At 43.2% G+C, this 17475-nt stretch overlaps 1 protein-coding gene across 1 annotated transcript in view; it reads right to left on the bottom strand.

Annotated features, from left to right (window-relative positions):
* Positions 1-3503: 3503 nt before the first annotated feature.
* The window catches only part of LOC147448979 (uncharacterized), a 65034-nt gene continuing 51062 nt past the window's right edge, over positions 3504-17475 (bottom strand). Inside the window, exons 4-9 of the mRNA XM_086521368.1 lie at positions 11261-11317; positions 11082-11178; positions 4565-4633; positions 4037-4112; positions 3841-3931; positions 3504-3761 (exon numbers count right to left, since the gene is read on the bottom strand). Of these exons, the coding sequence (XP_086377494.1) occupies positions 3642-3761; positions 3841-3931; positions 4037-4112; positions 4565-4633; positions 11082-11178; positions 11261-11317 (510 nt within the window). The 3' untranslated portion in view covers positions 3504-3641. The remainder of the gene's footprint in view (positions 3762-3840; positions 3932-4036; positions 4113-4564; positions 4634-11081; positions 11179-11260; positions 11318-17475) is intronic.

Below are 17475 nucleotides of genomic sequence, written 5' to 3'. Positions count from 1 at the left end.
CCATTTTTTCAAACATGACGTTCTTTGTATTGCATGTCAACCATACAAGTGCTATCAAAGAGTTATTTTCGTGCTCTAGGGAGAAGCATAAAAAAGGCATGTGTACTAGCATTGATCCTTGTAAGGTCCTTGAGAACGATTTGATATCAACAGGATGAAGTAATATATTTTATGTGGTACTCAAAGCTAATGACTTAGTTTTCTTTAACTTTTTCAAGTGTAATGCTCATACTATTGTCCCTACATCGTTGTGGGATGACGTGACTTGCACAAGCATTTGTGAAGCAAATCATGATTCATATTTATTGGGTCTTCAAGATAATGATTAAAAAAATCATTACAAACATAAGAAAGAAGAAGTGAAAACGCTCTAAGCCATGGTTTCCATTGACTCAAAGATACTTGGGAAAATTGGCCTACAATGTGACTATCTTTTGATCTTTTTGTGCTTGTTATGTGAAAAGGTTCAAATGAGACTTGATCTGATTAAAAGATTGAACCAATTAAGATTGACGATGAGTGATGAAGAGCTTGGTCGAATTGAGAGAAAAGAAAGTGAGGAGCTTGCTCATGGGTTTGGAGGTAGGATCAAAAAGGTCAGGAATTGTCTTTTGTTTGATCAATTATTCTTGACTGTCATGCATTTTTCTCTCTTTCAAAAAGAGAAGGTCAACAATGTTTGTTCACACACTATATTATGGTTTGAGAGATTGAAATTCTTTGTCCATTATGGGAGATTATGTGCTCATTGGCAAGGAATTTGCAATTGGAGGAAAGAACAATGTTTATCCATAGATTCACGAGCACATTTTAAAACATAGGAATGGCTGTAGTAAATATACAAGAAGGATAAGCATGTGAAGTAGGCTGTAGACTTTGTTTTGGTTGAGTGGCCAAGATCTATAAGGCCCCTTAAGGGGCCCCTCTATCCATCCCACATGGGATGAGATTAGTGATGGATCATGTGTAGCATGGGCTATCCTTATCTATTGCCATACTCTCTAACAATTACTAATGATAATGGGATCTACCGGAGGTAATATTTTTTTACAAAAAGTTGTGTATGTTTTTTTGTTTTTTGTGCGAATTGAAGCTCATCGTCAATGCCTTGTAGGTGACGACACGGCACGTCGACATGCCCTGTTTCAAGTAGCAAAATCAAGTGAACACTTTCACTTGGTTTTGCTACTTGAAACACGGCACGTTGATGTGCCCTGTTTCAAGTAGCAAAATGAAGTAAACTTTCATGAAAACATTCTTGTTTTGTTAGTTAAAACAAGGCACATCAATGTGTCATGTTTCATCCGGCCCCATGCCCACATCTTATTGATCATCTTGGGCATGTTACCATGCATTAGTATAACAATCTCATTATAAAAAACATGCATGCAGCTTGGTGGCATATTACCTTTAAGCTTTTCATACCAAAAAGATTATGTAAGAATAATATGGTCGCCACCATGCCAACATCTCATTGAGCCTACAACCATTTTGGGCATGTTGTCCTGCATGAGTATGGCAATCTCATTTTTACGAACATGTATGCATCTTGGTGGCATATTATCTCTAACTTGGGTTATGTGCCTCAAATGTGGTTGTGTGCATACATGACACATTGTGTATGTACATACATACACTGTGTACACAAATATGCAAGAGCATGAGGTGGTCATTATTACAACATGAGCTAGACACATGCTAGGAGGAGAGGTCTAAGAAAAAGAATGCCGGAGTGCAAACGAGTGCAAAGAGATCTCATAAGGCTTTTTGTGGCAAATGATCCATTCTATTGTAGGCACCTTTTCAAGGTCACTAGGCATCCTTCCAAAATGGCAATCTTAACGGTAGAGGCAATCTTAATCATGTCAATCTACAACACTTAGCTATGTGACTATGTTAAGCAAAAGTGGTAATCCACCTTTATGTGGCACAACATTAACAATAGCATCATTGAATCATTGATCAACAGCCAACTTAGAGAGCTGAAAAAAAGGAAATTATCAAGTTATTCATTGTCAAGTGTGGTGGAAGCTTTGTTCATGTAAGTGCAGGGAGATTTCAAAACCAGATTGCTATGTATGGTCCCATAATCTTAATGATTAAGAGTATAGAAAATTAGAAATATCAACAAAGTTGAGCGCTTGAGGAAGCTGATGGTGGTTGTCCTAAAAAAAAAATCCTATCCTAATTAAAAGGTTCACCTTCAAGCAATAGAACACATTCATCATTGCCAAGTTTAGATCTCTCTCTCTCTCTCTCTCTCTCTCTCTCTCTCTCTCTCTCTCTCTCTCTCTCTCTCTCTCTCTCCCCTGCAACGTTAAAACTCTCTTCTTCTCGGGTGTATGGGCAGATGTGTGTGTGCACGCGCTAATAATAAGAGGAAAATGGTATAACCTTTTTATCACCCAAGTGTGGTAGATTGATTATGCCATTTCCCTCTTGAATAACAGGTCGAGTTCCAACTCCTCGTCGGTTAGATCTTCAAGGTCTCTTGGGATAGTTTCCTACAACATTAAAACTCTCTTCTTCTCGGGTGTGTGGGTGGGTGTGTGCGCTAATAAAAAGAGAAAAATGGTATAACCTTTCTATCACCCAAGTATGGTAGATTGGTTATGCCATTTCCCTCTTGAATATCAGGTCTTGAGTTCAACTCCTCGTCGGCTAGATCTTTAAGATCTCTTGGGATAGTTTCCTACGACGTTAAAACTCTCTTCTTCTCGGGTGTGTGGGTGGGTGTGTGCGCTAATAAAAAGAGGAAAATGGTATAACCTTTCTATCACCCAAGTGTGGTAGATTGGTTATGCCATTTCCCTCTTGAATGACAAGTCTTGAGTTCAACTCCTTGTCGGCTAGATCTTTAAGGTCTCTTGGGATAGTTTCCTACGACGTTAAAACTCTCTTCTCCTTGTGTGTGTGTGTGTGTGTGTGTGTGTGTGTGTGTGTGTGTGTGTCCAAAACTCTACAACAAGAGGGCAAGCAACCACATTTTTACCAAGGCCATACGTACCACCACCAAAGTTAAAGGACAGTTTTAAAAATTGAAGAGGGTGAGGGATTGCCCTTTTCGGACCAAACCTATCTCATACCATGAGTCAAGCGTCCAACATGCAAATGCAATACAGGCAATTCATCGGCTAATCGACGTTTAGAAATGGGATATCACTGGAAATTTTATTGATAAGTTAAACTCCTATTGACGAAGGTCTAAGGAAGCTATAGGAAAGTTTAAAGGAGAGGATGAAAGGAATGAAAATGAAAATAAAAAAGGATCTTATTAGGTGAATCTTCTTGGGAAAAAGAACACTATTGCTGGTTGTTTCATTGGATTTTCATTGACACGATTACAAAATCCATCTCTAGAAATGAGAGGGCTCTCACCAAGATTCCATGTGTTGATGGTGAATGAAGCACAAATGCTAATTTTTCCTTCATAGAAATTTGTCACTTGCAGATACATGAAATCGTTATTGATGCGTTTTTTTTTTTTCAAATCTCTTCCCAAAGCGTCTTGGCTATCAAGATTTTTGAAGTTCTTCAGCTAGGCAGGGAAAATCCTCAAAAGTTTGATAACAATAATTACACCATGCCACTATGTCGCCAATTAGCAGGGCTTACTGTTTTTGGACCACTTCCAACTAGTGTTATTGAACCCGTTGCAGCAACTTCTGAACCATCAGCTGCTGTTGTGCAGCACTCAGAAACTCCGCATTCATAATTGCATTCGATACGAGAATTATTGTTGACACAGAATCCCCGTTCACCTGCCCATCAAGCTGAAATTTGAGAAACTGCAGATTGTTCACCTTTCAAGAGTTCAACAAGCAGGACATCTAAACTCACCCAAACTCGCCCGTTTACTCCGACTGCAATCTCAAACGACAGGCCTTTGCCAAGGGCTTCAAGAACAGGGCACGTTGGCCGGCTTAGTAAACTGTACATCCAATGTCTAGCTGAACTCATGACTATAGAGAAAATATAGAGAAAGAAGCACCTACTTAAATAGAAACACATATGCTAAACTAAACTCCAAGCTTACGCTCTTGCAAGTCCTGTTGAGCATTGAAACACAAAACCATCCTTCAGTTGTCCAAATCCGGATGCTTTCCCCATTGCTGCACATACAAACATAGCATTGCAGCATAATGGAATTCTTCACTGAGAACATACAGGTAAAAACTAGTTGGCAGCCGATGCGGTTCAATCAGTATTAAACACAACCTCTATCACTCAACCACAAGCTTAATGACCACCCATCAAATTTAGGGCCTGAGTGAATGTCACAGTACAATCCTTTGTATGTGGGCTAACACAGATTTCATCTACAGCCACGGAAACTGCGCTGTACTTACAGCCGACTAAGAGATGAGGGCAAGAATGAATCAAGCAGTCCATGTAGAAGAGTAAGAGAGGGAAAGCGGAGAGGCAGGAAATCCTAGAAGATGATCCTCTTTATTGCAACCTTACAAAGACCTTAAAACGTAAGCTAAAGCACGTTGATACCATGCCTTCTTCCCAGAAAACTAAGATTTCATATACGTAGGCAAAAGCTCTTTGAAAACATTACCATCAACACATGAGACTTCTGGTGTCATATCCCTGTGCGCTTTCACAACTCGCATGTACAAGACTGAACCTGCTTAAGAGATAAGAGCAACTAAATTTAGAAACCAACAAGCACTTCAAGCATGCAAACTTCAGCCAATGCATGTGAAAATAACAGCAAACAGCCGCGTATCATCTTGACAGATACAAGGTTATTTTCAATTTAGGTATTATGTTTCTTCTAAAAACTGTTTATTCCAGAGCAAGTCTTCAATTGTTCAAAGTACTGCTGGGGGCCCATTTCTTCATAACAGATAAAGCACAAGATCCCCCCTTTGAAGATAGAAATGGCCAATGAGACAAAGCTGTTACACTTACTGGACAACATAATGAACCAAAAATTACAAAACTCACTCTTCTAAATAGGATGTGTAGAGGAGGGAGCTAATAACAGGGACCCAGATTGATCTTCATGCAACTCTCTCTCTGTATCAGGACGGGGTACAATGTCCTCCATATACACTGCGTAGAGGTGGGAGTTTGCTAAGCTTAGTATATGGAGGTAAAGGTACTCAAGAGGCTTAGCATCAGCCATATTAAACCTGTCAAGTACTTTTGCAATGTACCGTTCTTGAGATAAAAACAGCAATTTCAGCTTTCTATCTTTTTGAATACGCATGCCCAAAATATGCTCTGCATCACCCAAATCCTTCATAGCAAATGTTGAATTTAGCTGACGTTTCAGAGCATAAAGACTAGCCTTATGTTTCCCGGCAAGCAGCATGTCATCAACATAGTGAGCAAGAATGATGGGACTACCATCTTCATCCCTTTTCGTATACAAACAATGATCTGCATGGCTGCGTTTAAAGCCTTGAGACAGCATAAAAGTGTCAAACTTCTTATACCACTGCCATGATGATTGTCTCAAACCATACAGAGCCCTTTTCAGTTTGCATACAAGTTCATCACGTGTAGGAACTACAAAACCTTCAGGTTGTTTCATGTATATGTCCTCTTCAATGTCACCATGCAAAAACGTTGTCTTTACATCCATTTGATTCAATTCCAAATCAAGCACCGCAACGAGAGCAAAAAGAACACGTAAAGTTGTAAGCTTTACAACAGGAGAAAAGATATCTTGAAAATCAATTCCTTCTTTCTATGGATATCCTTTTGCAACCAATCTTGCCTTGTACTTGAGTTTTTCATCCACAATCTTAATCATGTATACCCATTTGTTAGAAAGAGCCTTTCTCCCTTTTGGCAATGGCACAAGATCCCATGTATTATTTGCATACAAGGATTTCATTTCCTCTTGCATTGCAAGCTCCCACTTACTACTTGACTCACATGACTTAGCCTCTTTATAAGTAAGAGGTTCACCCTCATCTGTCGACATTACATGATGCAAAGAGGGATTAAATCTCTACGGTTGCCTTCTCAACAAGTTGAATTGCGTACCCAATGATCTACATTCTCAGGCAACGGTTCTACATCATAAGGCAACTCATTTTCAGCTCTATCATGCTGCTGAAAATCATTTTCAGCCAATTCAGGTGGTTGTCCATCCTCATTAGGAGCATCAAAATCATGTCCTACCTCTTCTGGCTCAAGGTTAACCGGCTGATTATCAATTTCAGCTTGCGGTAATGCATCATGAGGCTCTTTTTCAACATCAATGGGTGGCACGGAAGGCTGAAATCTAACTGTTTTCTTGTCAGCATCAGGTTTTGTAGCCTTCTTAAGCAATTTTGCCTCATTGAACACTACATCTCGGCTACGTATTACCTTTCTAAATTGTGGTAACCAAACTCTATAGCCCATTTCACCTTCTTCCCCATAACCTAGGAAGACTCCCTTAATGGACTTCATATCAAGCTTTGTTCTCAAGTCATTGCGTACATGAACAAAAGCTTCGCAGCCAAATACTCTCCAATGATCATAAGAGGCATGTTTGCTAGACCAAACGTCCTCTGGAATGTCATTTTTCAGCGTACTATTAGAAGAGCGATTGCAAATATGAACTGCAGTTTTCAATGCCTCCCCCCAAAACTCTTGAGAAGATTAGCGATGGACAACATACAACGCACTCTCTCACATAAAGGACGAGGTATAAAAGGACGATTATACCTCTCAGCCACACCATTAGAAGACGGATTATAAAGGGCTATCAACTCCCTTTTAATCCCATTTTCATTACAAAAACGCTGAAATTTAACAGATACATACTCTCCTTCATTATCAGATCTGAGACATTTAAGCTCAGTACTCTTTTGCGTAGTGACAAACGCATGAAACTTCTTAAAAGCATTAAAAGTCTCACTCTTACTTTTCAATAAATGCACCCATCCTTTCCTAGTATAGTCATCAATGAATGTAACAAAATACAATGCACCACCAAAAGACTTAACATGCATAGTGCATACATCGGAGTGAATCAGATCAAGAGGATTAGCTTTGCGAGAGACACCAGAGTAATAAAAAGATTTCTTTTGCTTTCCATAAAGACAATCGTTACAAAAATCCAAGTTTTTGCCTTTTACATCAATCCTCTTCAGAGAGGAAAGCACATCAATACCCTTTTGGCTCATATGACCAAGTCTCTTATGCCACAATTCCGTGTGTGAAGCAACTTCAACAACAGCAAGAAACTTGCCAGGCAAAGCTTTGCATCGAAGATAGTACATAGTACCTCTTTCAGACCCTTTTGCAACAAGCATAGAGCCCTTAAGCAACGTCCATGAACCCCCAACAAAGATGGTAGTATAACCATGTGCATATAATAGGCCAACAGATAGCAAACTTTTCTTAATGCCTGATACAAACCTGACATCATTCAACACAAGCTCTTGACCATTGTTAAGAGCCAAACCCATGGTACCCATTCCCTCAATGTTGCAAGCAAAATTATCGCCAAGGTACACCTTGCCATAATTGCCTGCAGCATATGTAGCAAAACACTCCAAAGATGGAGTCACATGAAATGAAGCACCAGAATCCACTATCCAAGACTGGGATAGGCCATCATTAGCACTAAGCAATGCATCAATGACATTTTTCTTCGACATAAGCATGTCTTCTGCATTAGCTATTACCAAACCAAAATTTCCTCGACGTCTGACAACTCTTCAATGACCACACTAGAGAATACATTTGCATTCTCAACATCCCTGGAGGAATCACCTGTTGATTTTTCCCCTTTCTTCTCATCTTTCTTCTTCATTTCCTTCCTCCTTTCCTGCTCTTTCTTGAAATACCTGCAATCGGGTTTCTTGTGACCCTTTCTGCCACATTGATAACAAGTGACATCCTTATCCTTTGTCTTGCTCTTACTTCTATTTTGAGTCCTGTTGCCCACATCACGCTTTTGATTTCTACCTCTTACATTGTAGGCAGAACTGCCACCTTCCCCACTAGACTTGCATCTAATCTCTACATTGAGAATAGACCCTCTCACACCGTCATAAGTGAGGGTGGGACTGTTGCTCAAGGAGACAACTAAAGTTTTCCAAGTATCTGGCAATGTCATAAGCAAGAAAATAGCTTTCAGCTTATCATCAAATTGCTGAAGCCCACCGTCCTGCAACTGACTCAACACACCTGTAAAATCACTCAAATGCTCAGAAGCTGACTTCGAGTCATCAAGTTACATATTCACCAACTTTCGCATCAAATGCACCTGGTTCACAGGCATGGTGTTCTCATAATTAGACTTTAGCTTTTGCCATATTGCATAAGCAAAGTCCAGACGCTTGATGTCCGTCAAAATGTCATCATTGATAGCCATTTTGATGTAGGCCATGGCCTTCTTATTCAACCTGGCCCACTCTTCGTCAGACAAACCTTGCAGCTTATTCTCTTCCAATGCATCTTCACAATCCTTTAAGAAAAGGATACCTTGCATGCGTTCTTGCCAAAGATCGAAGCCTTGACCATCAACCCATTTGATCTCCATCAAACTTTTAGTATCAGATGTGGAAGAGGAAGAAGCCATCTTAATTCAACCACAAGTGTGTATACAAGAGAGATGCAATAGGCTGAAATTTTCAGCAAATAGAAGCAACCACAAGACTTTGCATATGATAGACCGCAATTTCTTTACATGAAACTGTCCAAATCTGAAATTTCAGCTGAAAAGTGCAATTTCAAGCACTTATACTCAGCTTTCCACTCAATTTGTCGCGACAAACATCAATACATGTGATCCCACAACTTTGGTACACCTGCGTACTGCTGTTTGGACCTGTAATACGCTGTAAATCACCTGTTTTGACCTAAAAACAGCCTGTTTTCGACTGTTTTGGCAAATTTGGTGACCATTTCGACTCCGGAAGCAAGGGACTTCGTGATGGAAGCGAAATTGATCGCGGGAGAGCAAATTTAACTCGCTGTCCAACAGATTGCACAGGGCTGTTTTGAAACCCTAGGGCTCTGATACCAGTTGAAAGCGCGAAGCAGAAGGTACCGATAGGTGCGCATCGCGATGTAGTGCAGGATTGGGGCAAGAACCAGGAGGGACAGAGCAGCATCGAGCTAGCGCTAGAGATCGAAGTAGGGAGAAAGAAAGAGCTCATGTTTTTTGGGAAAACTCAAAAGTGAGTTTTTGGTTTTCCCACTTTTATTATAAGTGACTTTAAAAAAATGTGTCCGGGTTCAATGTGAACCTAGACAAAGTATAAAAATGTACAAAAAGGGGTTATTTAGGCCTTTACCCCAACAGGGAAAAGTGAAAGATCAAGAAGCCCTGATTTTTTTCGATGGAGGAGCCAAGGCCAACTTCATTTCACCTGAATTGGCGGCAGGGCTCGAGATTACACCCGATAGGATGGGACCACCAGCAGAGGCAGTTCTAGCGGCACCCGGACGGGATATAGTCATTATACCTGTCATTGGCAAACTTCGGTTGCATTGTCAGGGGTAATTAGGGCACGAGGACTTTTACATAATGCCCTTGGAAGGTTGTGGCGTCCTCCTAGGAGTCCCTTGGTACCAAAGAACGACACCGTGGTTGATTATCGTGCAAAGAAAGCAACATTGACGAAGGGTCAAAAAATTATACTCGATGTAAAACTGAAGGGCGAGTCCGTCGCTATTGTATGGGCTTCTGCTATTTCCAAATTAATGAAATCTAGTCTCTTTGTTTACTCAATCTACTTGAAAGAGTTAACTGATGAACACAGAACGAACATGTCTGACCTTGATAGAGAACGCCAAGATTTTCTCCACACTCATGCCGATTGCTTCTTCGAGGGCCTGCCAGGCGAGTTGCCCCCATCTCGTCCTGATGGAGGTTTTTTAAGTACGGTATACATTGGTTTGCCATTAGTGTCCAGGATTGCCTATCCTTGTACCCTACTAGACTACTTTCCATTGTAGCAACTTGATTTGCTGCTTCTTACTATTGTTTGCAACTGGACTTATCCATAGTTGCTTTTTATCTCGCAGAAGTGTTCTGAAATTTAGTGTTTTATTGACATAATACACCTGATTCATGTCTTACTCTGAGATGGTGCACAATGTGCATAGTTCGTAAAGTCCTTTATGAAACCTCTAGGGTGGCGTTTTAGACATGTACCGAAACCTCGTGAAACCCATTTCAAAACGCGAATTTTGAAACTTCGCATTTCAAAACTCCCTTCTATGGACTTGTCGAATGCCTATATTACTCAATATGGCCTACATATCTCTAGACTAATTGCACATGCACGATCTCAAAGAGGGGGTGTTATTGTGGATCAACTCCTGCAGAGATCTTAGGGAGTGGAGATTCTTTGTCGCTGTGCCTGGCCTTGTGAGGCTTCTCTCCTTGGGAGATCTTGGGGATGGCCCAGATTCCAAACTGGAGACATGTTCAGTTTTAAGCAGTTGGGCATCCATTTTTAGGGCACGTGACTTGGGGGGGGGGGGGGGGGGGTGGGGGGGGAAGTCCCTCATTTGGTTTAGGCGCATTAGTGATGCCTCCCTTGTTCCGCCTTCCCTAAGGGCAAAGGTCCTGGGGGGAGGGTTAAAGCAACAGCAGAAATCTCGCAAAATTTTCCATTTTAAAACAGATTTTTAGTTTTCTCAAAACTGAGAAAACCTACCTGATAAGCTTTTAAAGGCAGCACCTTTAACATGTTGAGTAGGCTGCATGCATCCAAAAATTATATGCACATGGCAATGCTTCAGATGGTAATGGCAATATGTACTGCTGAGGGTGTCTATGTTGCATATGCCAACAATTTCACATAGCAATAACAAAAACACCCTGAAATTGTTTGTCAGTCCAGTACTATTTAATCCAAGGCTTCTTAAAATCGAAAAAACATTCGAGTTTTTAGCTTTTGATGATGCAGCTTGGGTAGCGAAGATGTCAGATACTTTTCAGGCAGCATGGGAACTTTCTTCAAACATAAAAATCAGTCGTCTATTGAACAAGGTGTAATCAGTTCAGAAAATTGATAGAGGTATGTCTAACAGCCTTAGGCCTGCATTAAAAATCATCTGAGAAACAAACGTGAGCCAAAAATGTATGATTGAATTTGATGGTCTTGTACCTGCCTGAAGGTTAGGTATATTGCGTCTTGTTGCACCTTCAAACAGGAAAATGGAAAGTGATGCATAGACTGGACCTCCAATATCAACTGTAAAACTCTGTTTTGAACCATCTATAGCAGTCAGCTAAAGTAAATAAATGCCATGATAAATCGTCACTAAGCAATGTCTGAATGTTTACCTCAGAACGCCGATCTACAACAAGACCGATAACAACATCGTCTAAACTGGGGATGTACTGCACGTTGAAAACCAAGGTTATAAAAGCGGCTAAAATTTTGACATCTCATGGTTAAATAAAAACCATTAACAAGATCTAATTTTTTCTCGAGTACAAAACATTAGACAATTGTACTTATTGCTCAAAATGCTTGGATAGCTAATTCATCACTGAAACAATGTCAGCTATCAAGTATGGGAAAGGGTGCTTTTAGAAGGGATTTTAGACAAAACGAAAACAGTCACGAGCCTTGAGAAGAAAGTGCAACTAAAACTCGTCCTTGGATCTAAGAAATTGATTAGTTTCTGAAATATGCAACACGACGATTGTGACAAATTATAACATGGCATACTGCTGTATGGACGGGGCTGACATGTGGCAGATTTCGTGCGGACAAGAAGAGGAACGGGTAGCTGTACGGATGCGGAAATCGCACCCTGATTGGTGTCATGATTTACAGGAGCTGATGATGTGGCACCAGCTCCCAATGATGTGACAGCAGCCCAGATGTGTTTTTGGCCAGTTGTTTTTGAAAGCATAAGTCAGTAGATGGCTTTTGGAGCCATGAGTTGTTTTTAGAGTTGCTTTTGGCAACTGTAAAGTACAAAATATGAGGCCACTGTGCCAGTTGTACCTGAGATTTTGAGAGTGGGCTCTTTAAAAAGGTTGTACAATTTAATTAATTAAAGAAATAAGGCCAGCCTATGTCCACAAATGGCACACCTGCCATATGTGAGCACACAGTCACACAAACTTATAAAAAGGGATAACTAGCCAGTTGTGCAACTCTCTCTCTCTCTCTCTCTCTCTCTCTCTCTCTCTCTCTCTCTCTCTCTCTCTCTCTCTCTCTCTCTCTCTCTCACCCCGCGCGTTGTCCCCCCCCCGCCCCCCCCCCCCCCCTCTCTCTCTCTCTCTCTCTCGCCCGTACTCTATCGCATTTTTTCTTTTTTCTTTTCTCTCTCTCTCTCTCTCTCTCTCTCTCTCTCTCTCTCTCTCTCTCTCTCTCTCTCTCTCTCTCTCTCTCTCTCTCTCTCAACAAAGATCTTGCCGAAGCACGATCAAGAAACACATTGGAAGAGGGCAAATTGCAACCCTCAATAATCGAAGAAATCAACACGATCAAGGAGCAAGTACAGGCCATCAAAGAGGGAGAAGAGCAACACAAAGAAATGACGACTTCTTGGGTGGATGTTCTTACCAAAACTCAACAGAAGGCGGATGAAGCTGAGAAATGGATCAAGGTGGCCAAGAAAGGAAAAGGCAAGGAGATAACGCCCACGTCCACACCCACTATCATTAATCAGACACTAGAGGAGGAGCAAAGAAGACGGGTGCGCACTTTACATGTGAGAATTTGCGATCTTAAAGACAAAGGCAATGTGGACGAAGAGGTAAAAGAACTCATAGCCTTGATGGGGATACATGAGCCGACGCACACAAGAGCATGGAGAGTGGGCAACATAAAGAAAAATGGAAGCAGTGGGGAAACCTCAAAAGAAAGAGCACTCATCCTCCGTTTTCCCTCCATGGAAGCGAAGAAGTCCTTCTTGAAGAAAAGACCAACTCTTAAAGAGACTGGCATCTTTCTCGGGGATGATCTCACCCTCTCGCAGATCGCTCATATGCAGGAAGTAATGCCGGAGATTAGAGCGGCAAGGGAAAAAGGCAAGATTGCCTTTTACCGAGATGGAAGAGTGGTAATACTAGAGCAACGCTCCACATGACGGTGCGAGACTTATGGGACCACACTCAAAGTGGCTGCCTGGAACAGTAATGAATCTATGCGTCTTGATGTGGGTGCTTTTGAGGATAGCTTTACTGGAAGAGACATCATCTTTTACTCTGAGACACACCACGCCCCTGGGCAATCCATGCCTCACATCAGTGGATACAGGTGGGAGATAGCTTACAGACAGGAGACACGCTCAGAGCACAGAGGACGAGGCTCGGGGGAGTGGCAGTGTTATTTAGAGAGGATCTGCAGCCATTGATACAAACAGCCCGCAGGGATGAGCAGGCTAGGTACATGTGGGTGAGATTGAAAGCAGAGACTAGAAGATATCTCTACCTTGCTATTTGCTACTTTCCCCCGAGTACATCAGTTTATGCATCACCCAGAGGACAGTCCCCTTTCTCTATTTTGGATGATGACATATGGGAGTTCTCTAGGGATGGTGACATTATCATCCTAGGGGACTTCAATGCTAGGATTGCCCATCACCACACAGTGTTTTATGATACTTCAGAGGAGATGCTAAGAGAGCTAGATGTTGTAGAGACGGGCCTGTCCAGACTATCACACGATGTGGAATATACTGAGTATGGGCGACACCTGATAGACATGGGCACCGCACATAGATTGGCCATCTTGAATGGCCTACAGAGATTTCTTGTTGCGGGAGGTTTTACATGCTTCCCACACAGACATGGAGCCAGCATAGTGGACTATGTCATGGCACAGCCGAATCTCATCTCTAGTATCCAGGATCACACAGTTGGGCCCAGACCGGTCGGGGTGGCAGTGGATCATGCTCTGGTGTCAATCACCATCTCCTTCCAGTTCAATGTAGCACACATGCCACGGGTAGCAGCCCCTACTTGCTACACCTTCACACGGGAGACGGATTCTATATACATAGACAGGATCTACAGACGCCTATGCATCTGGGTCTCGTCACAAAACCATCCTCCGTAAGCTGGAGAAGGTGGTCTCTGTAGAAAGCCATCTTCGTGCCCAATTCCTGTGCTGGCTGTATCCATGTTCTCCTGGTGTCTAGCTGGGTCAGACCTTGGCGGATGAGCTTGGTGATCTCTGACTGTGTAAGAGTGAGAGATGGTGCAGCCAATGAGTACTGGAATGGTGGCAGCCTGTCTATGCTGAACCCATGCGCCTGAAACCATGATGCCATCTCCCCATACCAGCATGTTGTATCTCCTTGCATGGCTAACTGTCAAGAGGACTCAAGTGCTATGCGAGCATATCTGTCTCTAGGAAGTTCCCATGTGCGGTTTATGAAGGAGACTGATCTGGTGAGCGCCTCCACCACTAGTGGGGGGGCCGCTAGCTCTGCTCGGACAATGGCCCGTGGTATTGATGCCTTGGCTCTAATGAACCGCGAGATCATAGAGACAAGAGGTTTCTCCATGTTCCCCCATCCATCTGTGCGCCCCAGCCTCCCGTGGTGATCCAATGAAGGTCCCCATATCTCAGCTCCATAGAGCAATGCTGAAGCCACCAAAGTGTCAAAGAGCCAGAGCTTCGTCCGGGGCTCCTGAAACTGAACCTGCGAACAATGCTGCGTGGGCTCTAGTCAGTCTAGTCTCTGCTGCTCTTCTGAGTGAGAATGCAGGTCCGCTAAAAACCACTCCAAGGTAAGTGTAAGCATCTGTGTACTCCCCAGTCTCCTGGCCGTATGTGAATGTAGGTGCTGACCTCCTGATCCACTGTGGGGTGGTATTAAACACCATAACCTTGGTTTTACCAAGGTTGACAGACAAACCACTTTCATGGGCAAACCTATGCAAAGCATCCAATTGACGTTGCATTCCCTTTGGAGATTCGGAGATCAACACTATATCATCAACATATAACAAAAGTGGAATCCATGTCCCTGCCAACTGTGCACCTCTATCACCATCGCTCTCAATGTAGTCAGAAACCTCATCCACATACATACCGAAAAGAGTAGGAGCGAGCGGGCAGCCCTGCTTCACCCCAATAGTGGAGTGAACCGGTGTAGAAAGTCCTTCAGGGGTGCATACATGCCCTACTACTAATCTGTACAATGCCATGATCCCCCAAATGAGCTCTGTGGGTACTCCCGTTTCCTGTAATCTGCGCATTAATCTAGGTCTGGGTACTGTGTCAAAAGCTTTGCGGAAGTCCACAAAGCTACAATAGATCCGTCTCCCATGACATCTGCCCTCCTCGATGATGGCCCTGAGTGTCAGATATGGTCAAGAGTAGAGAAGCCTCTCCTGAACCCTGCCTGCCCAGCTGCACGCCTTCCTTCCCTCTTTGCCCATCTACTCAGCTTTTGCTCAAGAATGGATGCATACAACCGTGCCAGTGTCAAGATATGGTCAAGAGTAGAGAAGCCTCTCCTGAACCATGCTTGAGTGTCAAGATATGGTCAAGAGTAGAGAAGCCTCTCCTGAACCCTGCCTGCCCAGCTGCACGCCTTCCTTCCCTCTTTGCCCATCTACTCAGTTGTTGCTCAAGAATGGATGCATACAACGGTGCCAGTGTGTGTCCAATCATGATAGTGCGATAGTTCCCAGGCTCCATGGGGTCTCCTGACTTGAAGGTAGATAGGCTCCAAGTGTCCGGTAGGCCCTCACACATGGCACGGTTAAACATAACTGCTATAAGCTTTGCTAGTAGGTCTTTGGCATGCATGAAATGCTCAGCGACTAAGCCATCATGATCATATGCTCTCCCAATCCTCATCCTGTCAATAGCTTTCTTCACCATCTCAGCGGTGAAAAAAGCACATGTGTGTGGGCATGGATCGGGGGGGTTGGGAAGGGGTGGTTGTCCAAGTACTGTGTACAAAGATGATGCATACTGACCCAAGGTCTCCGTGGAGGAGATAGCCGAGGGGGGCGGGGGGGGGGGGGGGGGGACTGCTCATGAAAGAGCCGGCACGCCTCACGCGAGTCCTGACTCAAAAATAGCTGGTATAGATCCTGCTCGAGTCGAGCCAAAAAAGCCCTCTTCTTCCGCCGCACCAGGCGTTGGAAGTCAATCTGTGACTGTTTGTGAGTGACGTCCCCCAAAAGCACCTCCCTCTGAAGTCTGGCTCTAGTCTGGCGGCACTCCTCATCGTACCAGCTGTTCTGAGGCATGCTCCCTGATCGGCGTCTCTGCTCAGGCTGGGTGTGTGGGTATGCCTCTGTTGCTGCTGCATCATGTAATGTCTGTGTCAGTATAGTAGTTAGTTCCTCCAGGACGGAGGCTACGTCAGAAGATTCGGAGCACTCTGGCCAGGCATGCACGACGCCCGGTCAGACTACTAACCATGGAGGAGATTGATGAGATCCGCCAACGACCAATGCTAGATCTCCTGTGATTCAGCTATCTCAGCAAGCCGCCCCTTTTTTGCTTAGTTCACATCGACCAGTCTAGGATCCCATAGTATATATCTTTGTTTTGTACTGTTGTTATTTTGTTACTCTGACTTTGTATCAGATCCACCACCTTGTAACTTTCTGGTCTCATAGGTCACTATGGCCTTTTGAAGACGTTAATATAACATTTCATTTCTCTCTCTCTCTCTCTCTCTCTCTCTCTCTCTCTCTCTCTCTCTCTCTCTCTCTCTCTCTCTCTCTCTCTCTCTCTCTTTGAAAAGAACAGTTGCTATATACCGAGTACAGAGAGACTTCTAGAGATTCTCAAGAGAGCCTGTCTTCTAGAAGAAGTACAAATTGTGGATGATCAATGGTAGGGTTGTATGTACATCAAGGTGGAACTGAGAAGAATGATGAATAAACCACCGTGGAGGGGTATAATCCTCTGGTTGCACACAACATGATCATCAATATTCCCATCAGAATCCATTAGAATCACTTAGGGGATTTCTCCAGTGCATTTAGCCTATTTTCCCTATTTTTGACATTTTTCACTTATTATTTTAAAGTGACTTTCCAACAAAAGTAGGTAGGGCAATTTTGCTAAGAAAATATATAAGCAAACCCAAGTTAGCACTTTCTGGCAAAAGAGGCAACAGAAGCTCCCGCTCAACAGGCACCTTCTCAGCAAGAACCTCATCAGCACCCCTAGCGTTTTGGTTTCATCATCGCCATCAACCATAGCCAGCGTTGCAGGCTTGCTTCATCGCCACACCTTCTACAGTTCCTAGCGTTTTCAGCTTGCAGGGTTGCCGTCATCCCCAAATAGCCCTGCGTTTTACTAACGCTACAGCAGCCAGCCAGCATTTTTGGTTTTCAGCCCCTTTTGCAGCAGAAAGCTCAGTGTTTTCAGCATTTAGAACAGTCGCAGATTCAGCACTAAGGACATGCAGAAGACCTCCATTTTCAGCCCTCGAAAACGCAGCCAAAACAGTCATTTTCAGCCACCGAAACAGCCCCGAATTTCAGCAGTTAGAAGACCGCAGATTTCAGCCCTAAAGTCGTCGTCGTCATCACCGTCGTCGTCACCGGCATAGTCCTAGGTT

The sequence above is a fragment of the Adiantum capillus-veneris genome, chromosome 10 (genome assembly GCF_014529385.1).
Source record: "Adiantum capillus-veneris isolate H3 chromosome 10, ASM1452938v2, whole genome shotgun sequence".
Classification (NCBI taxonomy): domain Eukaryota; kingdom Viridiplantae; phylum Streptophyta; class Polypodiopsida; order Polypodiales; family Pteridaceae; genus Adiantum; species Adiantum capillus-veneris.
This window is presented reverse-complemented; position numbering and strand designations above follow the sequence as displayed.